The 12,459-nt window shown below is 47.8% G+C and overlaps 1 protein-coding gene across 4 annotated transcripts in view; it reads right to left on the bottom strand.

The window, feature by feature from the left end:
- Positions 1 to 12,459, bottom strand: part of LOC122559449 (synaptotagmin-A) — a 638,345-nt gene that overhangs the window by 50,305 nt on the left and 575,581 nt on the right. For all 4 annotated transcript variants that reach the window (XM_087996972.1, XM_087996971.1, XM_087996974.1 and 1 more), the window contains exons 6-7: positions 8,228 to 8,395; positions 6,013 to 6,180 (exon numbers count right to left, since the gene is read on the bottom strand). In XM_087996972.1, coding sequence (XP_087853098.1) covers positions 6,013 to 6,180; positions 8,228 to 8,395 — 336 coding nt within the window. The remainder of the gene's footprint in view (positions 1 to 6,012; positions 6,181 to 8,227; positions 8,396 to 12,459) is intronic.

Raw genomic sequence — 12,459 nt, 5'->3', positions numbered from 1 at the left:
TGGTTCACCACTCTCTGGGTGAAGTAATGTTTCCTACAATTTTTTGACAATGTTTAGGAGTCTGCATTAAGGCAAACTGTTGTTATATAGTCTCGCTCTCACCTCTTTTTCTCTGAAGCTAAGGATACTGACCCACAAAGACACAGGAAACAGGAACAGGAGCAGGCCATTCGGCCCTTTGGGCCTGCTCCGCCATTCAGTATGATAAGAGCTATTCTGATAACCTTCAATTCCCTGCCTTACAAGAATCTCTCAGTGTTTAAAAATGTTCAATGACTCTGTTCCCATCACTTTCTCAGACAGAGAGTTCCAAAATCACACAACCCTGTGAGGGAAAAAAAATCTCCTCCCCTCTGTCCTAATTTTAAACACTGGACTGACCGACACGAGGAAACATCTTTCCCACATCCACCTTGTTAAGACCTTCTGTCAACTCACCCCCTCACTCTCTAAACGCCAGGGGAAACCAGCCCAGTCGGTCCAACTTTTCCTCATCAAACAGCCCACTCATTCCAGGGATCAATCCAGTAAACCTCCCTCCAACCTCCTCCAATGTATTTGCACCTTTCCTTAATGAGACCCATACACACAGGTTTGAGATGTGGTCTTACCAATGCCCTGTAACAGCCTTACCTTGAAGTTCTGTTTCATTCATGATAAACAGTAACCTTCCTCACTACTTTCTGTAACTGAATACTAACATTTTCAGATTCCAAATATTATTTTTAAAGTCTTATCAATTTATCCAATCACTTTCAAAGTTTGCCACAAAAATATACATTGGTCATACCACCAGTCTGTTATTGAATTGATGATGCAGCTCATATAACCATTACACTCCCTAACTCAGTTTAAGGTTTAAAATTTAACTGATGTTGTCAAGAACTCAAAACTACTCAAGATCAATGTGGATGCATACATGTGCATGCGTGTGTGTGTTTATGTGTGTCTGCGTGTGTTTTGTGTATCTGTGTGGGTGTGACTGTCTGTATGTCTGTCCCAGGATAGATGTGTTGTCCCAGTCGAAATGGTGTTTTTTCTTCATACGTGTGTAGGGCTACAAGGGAGAGAGGGTCGTTTTTTTTTGTGGCTCTCTTTCTCAGCAGAGAGCGGCGCGAGCTGGGCGGAAGTGAGGTTGGAGCGCAGAGCTGGTCGGGAAGGTAAGTGATTGATATTTGAGTGGGTGTGTTCACAGGTAAGCTACTCAGTGTTCTTGCTTTGGAGACAAAGTGTAGAGTAATGGCAGCGCAGGCAGTGGAATGTTCCTCCTGCAGGATGTTTGAGGTAGGGGTGACCACCGATACTCCTGCCGATTTCATCTGCAGGAAATGCAGTCAGATTCTGCTCCTCACAGAACGAGTTAGGGAACTGGAACTGGAGTTGGATGAACTGAGGATTATTCGAGAGGCTGAGAAGGTGGTAGATAGAAGCTACAGGGACATAGTTACGCCAGAGAACAGAGGTAGCTGGGTAACAGTTAGAGGTGGGAAGGGGAGGAAGCAGGCAGTGCAGGGATCCCCTGTAGTCATTCCCCTAAACAATAAGTATACCGCTTTGGATACTGGTGGGGGGGACAGCCTAGCAGGGGTAAGCTGCAGTGACCGGGTCTGTGGCGTGAGGTCTGGCTCTGAGACTCAGAAGGGAAAGGGGGAGAGGAGGAGAGCGCTAGTTATAGGAGACTCTCTAGTTAGAGGGACGGACAGGTGATTCTGTGGGCATGGGCGAGACTCTCGGATGGTTTGTTGCCTCCCGGGTGCCAGGGTCCGAGACGTCTTGGACCGTGTCTTCAGAATCCTTAAGGGGGAGGGTGTGCAGCCAGAAGTCATGGTGCACGTTGGCACCAACGACATAGGTAGGAAGAGGGGTGGGGAGGTCATTCAGGAGCTCAGGGAGTTAGGCTGGAAGCTAAAAGCTAGGACGGACAGAGTCGCCATCTCTGGGTTGTTGCCAGTGCCACGTGACAGTGAGGCAAGGAATAGGGAGAGAGTGCAGTTGAACACGTGGCTGCAAGGATGGTGCAGGAGGGAGGGCTTCAGGTATTTGGACAATTGGACTGCATTCTGGGGAAGGTGGGACCTGTACAAGCAGGACGGGTTGCACCTGAACCAGAAGGGCACCAATATTCTGGGGGGATAGGTTTGCTAGCACTCTTCGGGGGGGTTTAAACTAATTTGGCAGGGGGATGGGATCCAGACTTGTAGTCCAGCAAGTAGGCTAGCTGTTTGTCAGGATGTCCAAGAACGTAGGGAGGCTGTGGAGAAGGTAGCACTGACAGGGAATACTTGCGGACACAGAGATGGGTTCAAGTGCGTATACTTCAATGCAAGGAGTATCAGAAATAAGGTGGGTGAACTTAAGGCGTGGATCGGTACCTGGGACTACGATGTTGTGGCCATCACGGAAACATGGATAGAAGAGGGACAGGAATGGTTGTTGGAGGTTCCTGGTTACAGATGTTTCAGTAAGATTCGGGAGGGTGGTAAAAAAGGAGGGGGGGTGGCGTTGCTAATTAGAAATAGTATAACGGCTGCAGAAAGGCAGTTCGAGGGGGATCTGCCTTAGGAGGTAGTATGGGCTGAAGTCAGAAATAGGAAAGGTGCAGTCACCTTGTTGGGTGTTTACTCTTGGCCCCCCAATAGCAGCAGAGATGTGGAGAAACAGATTGGGAAACAGATTTTGGAAAGGTGCAGAAGCCACAGGGTAGTAGTCATGGGCGATTTCAACTTCCCAAATATTGATTGGAAGCTCTTTAGATCAAGTAGATTGGATGGGGCGGTGTTTGTGCAGTGTGTCCAGGAAGCTTTTCTAACGCAGTATGTAGATTGTCCGACCAGAGGGGAGGCCATATTGGATTTGGTACTCGGTAATGAACCGGGACAAGTGATGGGCTTGTTAGTGGGTGAACATTTTGGTGATGGTGACCACAATTCTGTGACTTTCACCTTGGTTATGGAGAGAGATAGGTGCGTGCAACAGGGTAGGTTTTACAATTGGGGGAAGGGTAAATACGATGCTGTAAGACAGGATCTGAGGAGCATAAGTTGGGAGCATAGGCTGTCGGGGAAGGATGTCGTGGAAATGTGGAAATTTTTCAAGGAACAGATACGACGTGTCCTTGATATGTATGTACCTGTCAGGCAGGAAAGAGATGGCCGTGTGAGGGAACCTTGGTTGACGAGGGAGGTTGAATGTCTTGTAAAGAGGAAGAAGGAGGCTTACATAAGGTTGAGGAAACAGGGTTCAGACAGAGCAGTGGAGGGATACAGGATAGCCAGAAGGGACCTGAAGAAAGGGATTAGGAGAGCTAAGAGAGGGCATGAAAAATCTCTGGCGGATAGGATCAAGGATAACCCCAAGGCATTTTATGCGTATGTGAGAAACATGAGAATGACGAGAACGAGGGTAGGTCCAATCAAGGACAGTAGTGGGAGACTGTGTATTGAGTCGGAAGAGATAGGAGAGGTCTTGAATGAGTACTTTTCTTCAGTATTTACGAATGAGAGGAACCGTATTGTTGAAGAGGAGAGTATGAAACGGACTGGTAAGCTAGAGGAGATACATGTTAGGAAGGAAGATGTGTTGGACATTTTGAACAACTTGAGGATAGACAAGTCCCCGAGCCTGACGGGATATATCCTAGGATTATGCGGGAAACAAGAGAGGAAATTGCAGTACCGTTGGCAATGATCTTTTCATCTTCACTGTCAACGGGGGTGGTACCAGGGGACTGGAGAGTGGCGAATGTTGTGCCCCTGTTCAAAAAAGGGAATAGGGATAACCCCGGGAATTACAGGCCAGTTAGTCTTACTTCGGTGGTAGGTAAAGTAATGGAAAGGGTACTGAGGGATAGGATTTATGAGTATCTGGAAAGACACTGCTTGATTAGGGACAGCCAGCACGGATATGTGAAGGGTTGGTCTTGCCTTACAAGTCTTATTGAATTCTTTGAAGAGGTGACCAAGCATGTGGATGAGGGTAGAGCAGTGGATGTAGTATACATGGATTTTAGTAAGGCATTTGATAAGGTTCCCCATGGTAGGCTTATGCGGAAAGTCAGGAGGCATGGGATAGAGGGAAATTTGGCCAAGTGGATAGAAAACTGGCTAACCGGTCGAAGTCAGAGAGTGGTGGTAGATGGTAAATATTCAGCCTGGAGCCCAGTTACAAGTGGAGTTCCGCAGGGATCAGTTCTGGGTCCTCTGCTGTTCGTAATTTTTATTAATGACTTGGATGAGGGAGTCGAAGGGTGGGTCAGTAAATTTGCAGATGATACGAAGATTGGTGGAGTTGTGGATAGTGAGGAGGGCTGTTGTCGGCTGCAAAGGGACTTAGATATGATGCAGAGCTGGGCTGAGGAGTGGCAGATGGAGTTCAACCCTGCCAAGTGTGAGGTTGTCCATTTTGGAAAGACAAATAAGAATGCGGAATACAGGGTTAACGGTAGGGTTCTTAGTGAAGTGGAGGAACAGAGGGATCTTGGGGTCTATGTTCATAGATCTTTGAAAGTTGCCACTCAGGTGGATAGAGCTTGTAAGAAGGCCTATGGTGTATTAGCGTTCATTAGCAGAGGGATTGAATTCAAGAGTCGTGAAGTGATGTTGCAGCTGTACAGGACCTTGGTTAGGCCACATTTGGAGTACTGTGTGCAGTTCTGGTCGCCTCACTTCAGGAAAGATGTGGAAGCTTTGGAGAGGGTGCGGAGAAGATTTACCAGGATGTTGCCTGGAATGGAGAATAGGTCATACGAGGATAGGTTGAGAGTGCTAGGCCTTTTCTCATTGGAACGGCGAAGAATGAGGGGTGACTTGATAGAGGTTTATAAGATGATCAGGGGAATAGATCGAGTAGACAGTCAGAGACTTTTTCCCCGGGTACAACAGAGTGTTACAAGGGGACATAAATTTAAGGTGAAGGGTGGAAGGTAGAGGGGAGATGTCAGGGGTGGGTTCTTTACCCAGAGAGTGGTGGGGGCATGGAATGCGCTGCCTGTGGGAGTGGTAGAGTCAGAATCTTTGGTGACCTTTAAGCGGCAATTGGATAGGTACATGGATGGGTGCTTAAGCTAGGACAAATGTTCGGCACAACATCGTGGGCCGAAGGGCCTGTTCTGTGCTGTATTGTTCTATGTTCTATGTTCTATGTTCTATGTGTCTCAGCATGTATGTAACTGTGTGTGTATAACTGTCCACGTGTGTGTGTGCGTATATATAAAACTGTCTGCAGGTTTGTGTGTGTGTGTGTAACTGTCCTTGTGTGTATATACAACTGTGTGTGTCTATGGGTGTGTCTGTGTGTGTGTCTGAGTGTGTACAACTGTTCGTATGTGCGTGTGTAATTGTCTGTGTGTGTATAACTGTCCATATGTGTGTGCATATAACTGCCTGTCTCCATGTATGACTGTCTGTGTGTGTGTGTAACTGTCTGCGTGTGTATACAACTGTGTGTGTGTGTAACTGTCTCTGAATGTGTGTATAGCTGTTTGTATGTACATGTATAACTGTCCATGTGTGTGCGTGTCTGTGTGTGTGTATATAACCGTCTGTGTGTGTGTAACTGCCTGTGTGTGTCTGTGTGTGTGTATGTAACTGTCTGTGTATGTAGTATAACTGTCTGTGTGTGTGTATATAACTGTCTGTGTGTGTTTGCGTAACTGTCTGTGTGTGTGAGTGCATGTATGTTTGGGGTTTTTCAGGGTTAGCAAGCAATAAAATTCACTTTCATTTACTCAAGAAAATTTTGTGAATGTTTCTTTATTATTTCTGGTGAACTAATCAATTACATTTTAATTGGACTGAGGTCTAGCCTCATAGCTGGACAACCCAAGGTGGTTAACAGAGGGGAGCCAAATCACCTGGTGTTAGCTCACCCAGTGCTGGTATTCATCATCATTGCAAAATCCAGAGTAATAGCTGACAAATGAGTGAGAATTACACTTTTGGAGATCAGAGGAATTGAAGCCATACTCACATTGGGTGGACAAGATGTTACCTGAGGTAAAGTGAGGACACTAACCTCCTCTTTCTCAGCTCCTTGCAGGTCCCTCCACTCCTCCGTTACGTGGCCAAAGTCTACGGTGTTCATCGGCACTTTCACCTCCCCGATAACATCATGTTTAGAGAATCGATCAAAGTCATATACAGCCATTACCAGAGTTTTCCCTCCCAGCTCTGAGTAGGGAATCTGAGAAAATCCACAACAATTCAGCCTGGATGAGAAATTCACATTAAACACCGACATGGAATGCATTACACACAGCAACATCAGTCTACACCCCAGCTGGCCCATACTCGAGTTTCTGCTTCATATGATCATTCTTCCCAATCCTGAGCCCCCCTCCCCATGAACCCCATAACTCACTGCCAACTCCCCCTCACCTTCTCCTCACCTCCCCACACCTCCCCCTCATCTGCTCACCCCACTCATCTGCCGCTCACCTCCCCCTCCCCTCACTTCCCCCTCCCCTTCATCTCCTCCTCACCTCCCCTTCACCTCCCCCTCACTTCCTCCTCACCTCCCCCTCACCTCCCTCTCCCCCTCACTTCCCCCTCACTTCCCCCTCCCCTTCACCTCCTCCTCACCTCCCCCTCATCTCCCCCTCACCTCACTTACTCCTCACTTCCCCTCACCTCACCTTCTCCTCAACTCCCCTTCACCTCCCCCTCACTTCCTCCTCACCTCCCCCTCACCTCACCTCCTCCTCAACTCCCCTTCACCTCCCCCTTACCTCCCCCTCACCTCACCTCCTCCTCAACTCCCCTTCACCTCCCCTCACTTCCTCCTCACCTCCTCCTCACCTCCTCCTCACTTCCCCCTCACTTCCCCCTCCCCCTCCCCCTCACCTCCTCCTCACCTCCCCCTCACCTCCCCCTCACCTCACCTCCTCCTCACCTCTCCTCCACTCCCCCTCACTTCCCCCTCCCCCTCACCTCCACCGCACCTCCTCCTCACCTCCCCCTCCACTCCCCCTCACTTCCCCCTCCCCCACCTCCTCCTCATCTCCCCTCCACTCCCCCTCACTTCCCCCTCCCCCTCACCTCCTCTTCACCTCTCCCTCAGCTAACCAACTCTCCCCCACCTCATCCTCACCTCCCTCTCATCTCCTCCACCTCCGCTCCCCCTCAGCCCCTCCCACATTTCCCCCAGTATTTCTCCAGCTCTCCCCACTACCGCCCAGCTCCTCCCAGCAAGCTCCTCCAAGCTCTCCATTGTTTCCTCCTCAGCTCCTCCCATTTTCCCCCCACTCCCCCCCATTGGGGTACACTGGGTAATGCTGCTCCCTCTGAGCCAGACCTCCCCCAGGTTCAAGTCCCACTTCAGGTCTTGTTGGCAGTGGCAGGTGTGCCAGGATTGGGTTAGTTATCAAACTGCAAAGCCTTCCCTTCCAATCCCGTTCTGGTGGACAATAATAGTCAGGAGCTGAGGTGCTGAACGGCCTACTCTATGTGCTTACAAGAGTTTCCTGGCCAGGCAGAACTGAATGGGAGCTAAAGTAACAGTTAAATGACCCAAACACAGGTCCTTACTGTGAGTAAGGGTCACTCTCTCTCATTCTGAGGGACAATCAGATACACTGAATCTCATTCTGCATTCTTTCAAAGAGCCTGTTATCCAGACCCTGAACACCTGGGATTCTCATTCAACCAGCATCCGAGATTCAAAACGGTGATTCAGGATGTTCAGGATTGGATAACCAGGACTTTCCCGTATGAGTAATTGGAAAGGAATTTTGGATCAGACGTTTCCTTGATGCCAGCTCAATATTGACCTTCTGGATGAGGAGAGAGTGGTGGTTGGTGTACTGGTCGTTACGAATGGCTCTGGCACTCACTTTCACCCTGTGACAGTGGTGATCCGGCCATCTCTGGTATTCCCTGTATACCTGCCTGATCCCAGTAACCTGCATCCTCAGAAAAATGCAAACATTAACTCTGCCTTCTCTCTGCACAGTGGCTGCCAGACCTGCTGAGTTTCCCCAGCACTCTCAGTGTCTGTATCAGATGAAGGGGGGATTGGAGAAGGTTTGTGTGAAATCGAACCACAGGCATGAACCAGTTGGGACTGAATGATGTGAATCTAAACACAATATCAACATGATGTAATCAACATTGAGATGTAGCATCTAATCTCAGTGACAAGGAGAGGATCCCTGGGCTGGTGTGGGGAGATACTGACAGCGATTGTCATTTATGGATTCAGATTTTACTGAGACCTTGAAATAAAATATTACCTTGAAGATAAAGGACTCATTGAAAACAGGGTTCAGTGTCTTTCGGTGAACTTTGGTTTCATACTTTTTCTTCTTGTCGGGCAGTAGGAATACCTTCACGTAGGGGTCAGACGTCCCTCCCATATCGAGAGCTGGTAGCTCAGCAGCTTGAATGATGCCCACAATGAGCTGTTGGAATGACACAAAACAAAGAGATGTCAGCAACAACTTGCCATTGATGTAGCACCTCTCATTTAATAAAACTTGCCAAGACATTCCACGTGAACATTATTAGACACAAACTCATGGCGGGCCCTCTGAGGAGTGGTAGGACAGATGACCCAACCCCCTGCCTGTCCCTCCCCTAACTAAACTATCTCTAGCCAGTGCTGGTCTGCCACTCCTCTTCCCTCCTTCCTGTCCAGCAGAGCAGCCAGTTTTGCAACTAATTTGGTTCTGACTCCTCGCATAGATTCATAAAGGTCCACAGCACAGGAAAAGGCCCTTCAACCAATCAAGGATGGTTCTCAGGAGATGTCTGCACCAACACAATTCCAACACCAGTTGAGGTTACGAGGCAGGACTCTCCTTCTCACCCTCTCCCCTCACCTGAGGCGTAGTGTCCCTTAGGTTAAACCCCCACCAATCATCTCTCTCTAGTGAGACAGCGGCCCTATGGTGTGGTCAGACAATGTTAATGTGGCCTTTACGATAAATTTGTTTTAGAATGTTAATTGTTGATTCATTCCACGACCAATGTTTCTTTGCAATTTGTTTAAAAATAAATAAAACTTTGCATGAAAATTAACTGCACTTATTGGCATATTCTAAATGTCCCTCAGTCACTCTGACACTGTAAGCAGTACTGAGCTCTATTTTCAGACATGAAACTAATCTGATCTGCAGGAGCTTTGATTACCCCCAGGCACCGCAGACCTTACACAATATCTTCTTTCCTTCATAAAAACCTGAAGTGAAATGGCTAGGAGGTCCTTGCTCAAACACAAATGCACTTCATTAATGGGCCCCTGAGAATGGCATTAATACAAGAGAGTTCAGGACAGACAGGCAAACCCATTTCGAGTACTTTCCCGTACACTCCAGGAGACAGATGAGAGCTGTCAGCTGGCCTGAGTGTTTCTGTTATTGGTTGGTCAGGCAGTGGAAAGATCATTTAGTGAGGAAAATCTTTTCGCTTTTCGGGGAAGTCAATTAGGAGTAAAATGCGCGAGTTTCCTAAAGACGAGGCTGACGCCTTCAATAACGTTCTATTGCCTGTTGTTTATCTGTGTTCATTAGTAAAGGAATTGCAGGTGAATTCAGAGAGACTTTGTGGCCCAGAGTCTAAACGCGAGCAGTGAGTGAACACAATGGGCTCTGATGCTTCATCAGGAGATTATTGCTTCATTGGTTCACATCCTATCTTCCTGGAGAAATTTATGGAAAGTTGCTTATATTCATCGTTGCTTGTGTTATGCAACCTCAGGCTGTTAGGGTGTTGGTTTGGATCAGTGGGTGAGTTGAGGGGAGGGAGCTGGGAGGCTGGGGCGATGGGCTGGATAGGGTCTGCATGAAAGAAATGCGTCAGAAATGTCATCTTACGTGGGGGAAAAGACCACGGGTGGCTAATGCTGCTGGCCCTGACCAGACCAACACATTGAACTGACATTGTCACATTTAGAATCACAGAATTTTACGGTACAGAGAGAGAGGCCATTCGACCCATGGTGTCTGTACCATCCTCTGAATGAGCTAACCAGCTAGTTCCACGCTCCAAGCCCTGTCTCTGTAACCCTCTCACTTCGTCCCTTTTAAATATATCTCCAGTTCCTTTTTGAAACCTCTAATGGAATCCACCTCCACCAGTCTCCCAGGCAGCGCATTCCAAACCCTAACAACTGGGCATGAGGGATCAATTCATCACGTGAAGAGATTCATGACAGATCAAGAGACCATGGTGGGCCTACGGGAATATAATAAAAACTACCTTGTTTTCTGGGTCTCTGTCAGTTTGAGGTTGCTGTAACAGGTTGACTCACTGAGGGATTCAGGCTAAATCAACTTTGATCAAACGGAAACCATGACTGGATGGACAAGATGTGCCTCCTCACCCGTCAGCTGCTCTGTCGTCTCAAATGGACAATGCGGCAGGGAGGACAATGGCAATACAAAGGCCCCTCCGTTGACATGCTGAGATCTTGGCATTAATGATCGGTGGGCACTGGTGACCGGTCATTGTGCATTGAGCTGCATCATGCACTATGAAGAGAGACTGGATTGGTCAGCACTATATTGACTGGGGTTGAGAAGAATGAGGGTGATTCTTAGAGAAACCTATCATGTTCTAACAGAACTCGACAGGTTAGATTCCGGAAGGATGTTCCCGATGCCCAGGAGCCCAGAACCAGGTGTTACAGTTTAAGGATATGGATAAGGCCATTTCAGACTGAGATGAGGAGAAATGTCTTCAACCCAGAGAGTGGGGAGCCTGCGGGATTTGCTGCCACAGGAAGTGGTTGAGACCAAAACATTGAATATTTTCAAGAAGGCGTTAGATATAGTTTTTAGGGCTAAAGGGATCAAAGGGTATGGGGGAGAAAGCAGGACGAGGGGACTGAGTTGTGGGATCAGCCATGATGATATTGAAGGGGGAGGAGACTCAAAGGGCCAAATGACCTCCTCCTGCTCCTGTTTTCTATGTTTGGGTCATAATTGCTAAATGATGAAGCAGTGTGATAGTAGCGAAGAAAAGCCATGACTTGGACTCTGGATTCCACCAGCCAGTGGGACTTTCTGTTCCTTGCTCAAAGATCTGTGAGTTGATAATGAGCTGTCAGTGATGTGAAGACCCATGACAGGAACTCATGAAGACGTGAAGACACCAATCTGGAATTGAGGGAAACCCAATGACAGTGGTGACTGAGACAGAATAGCAGATATACTGTGGTTGTCACTGCTCAGGCCGGCTAAAGGTGAGATTGTCCTGTACAAAATCATCCCTCCACAAATCCCCCACACCCATTGGCCCATCTGTTTGCAACTATCTATCTCATTGACTGCTTATTGGCTAGATCTCCACTTGCAGAGATGTTTAGAATCATAAAATAGAATAATTGGATGCCTACAGTGTGGGAGCAGACCATTCTGTCCATTAAGTCTACACTGATCCTCCAAAAAGCACCTCACCCAGACCAACCCTCACACCCCCACCCCCATCTTAACCCCAATAGCTCCATTTCTCATGGCTAAACCACCTAGCCTGCATATCCCTGGACATATGGGCAATTTTATTGAGTTATAGAGTCAGAGAGATGTACAGCACGGAAATAGACCCTTCGGTCCAACCTGTCCATGCCGACCAGATATCCCAACCCAATCTAGTCCCACCTGCCAGCACCCGGCCCATATCCCTCCAAACCCTTCCTATTCATATAGGTAAAAACAAGGACTGCAGATGCTGGAGATTAGAGTCTAGATTAGAGTGGTGCTGGAAAAGCACAGCAGGTCAGGCAGCATCCGAGAAGCAGGAAAATTGATGTTTTGGGCAAAAGCCCTTCAACAGGAATAGATGAAGGGATTTTCCTGATGAAGGGCTTTTGCCCGAAACGCCGATTTTCCTGCTCCTCGGATGCTGCCTGACCTGCTGTGCTTTTCCAGCACCACTCTAATCTAAACCCTTCCTATTCATATACCCATCCAAATGCCTTTTAAATGTTGCAATTGTACCAGCCTCCACACTTCCTCTGGCAACTCATTCCATACACGTACCACTCTCTGAGTGAAAAAGTTGCCTCTTAGGTCCCTTTTATATCTTTCCCCTCTCACCCTAAACCTATGACGTCTCATTCTGGACTCACCCACCCCAGGGAAAAGACTTTGTCTATTTATCCTATCCATGCCCCTCATGATTTTATAAACCTCTTTAAGGTCACCCCTCAGCCTCCAATGCTCCAGGGAAAACAGCCCCAGCCTGTTCAAGTTTTCCCTATAGCTCAAATCCTCCAACCCTGGCAACATCCTTATAAATCTTTTCTGAACCCTTTCAAGTTTCACAACATTATTCCGATAGGAAGGAGACCAGAATTGCACACAATATTCCAACAGTGGTCTAACCAATATCCTGTACAGCCGCAACATGACCTCCCAGTCATGTACTCAATACTCTGACCAATAAAGGAAAGCATACCAAACGCCTACTTACTTGCGACTCCACTTTCAAGGACCTATGAACCTACACTCCAAGGTCTCCTTGT

This window comes from Chiloscyllium plagiosum, unplaced genomic scaffold, assembly GCF_037043375.1.
Source record: "Chiloscyllium plagiosum isolate Xiang-an unplaced genomic scaffold, Cpla_swu_hap1 HiC_scaffold_19, whole genome shotgun sequence".
NCBI classification, from domain to species: domain Eukaryota; kingdom Metazoa; phylum Chordata; class Chondrichthyes; order Orectolobiformes; family Hemiscylliidae; genus Chiloscyllium; species Chiloscyllium plagiosum.
This window is presented reverse-complemented; position numbering and strand designations above follow the sequence as displayed.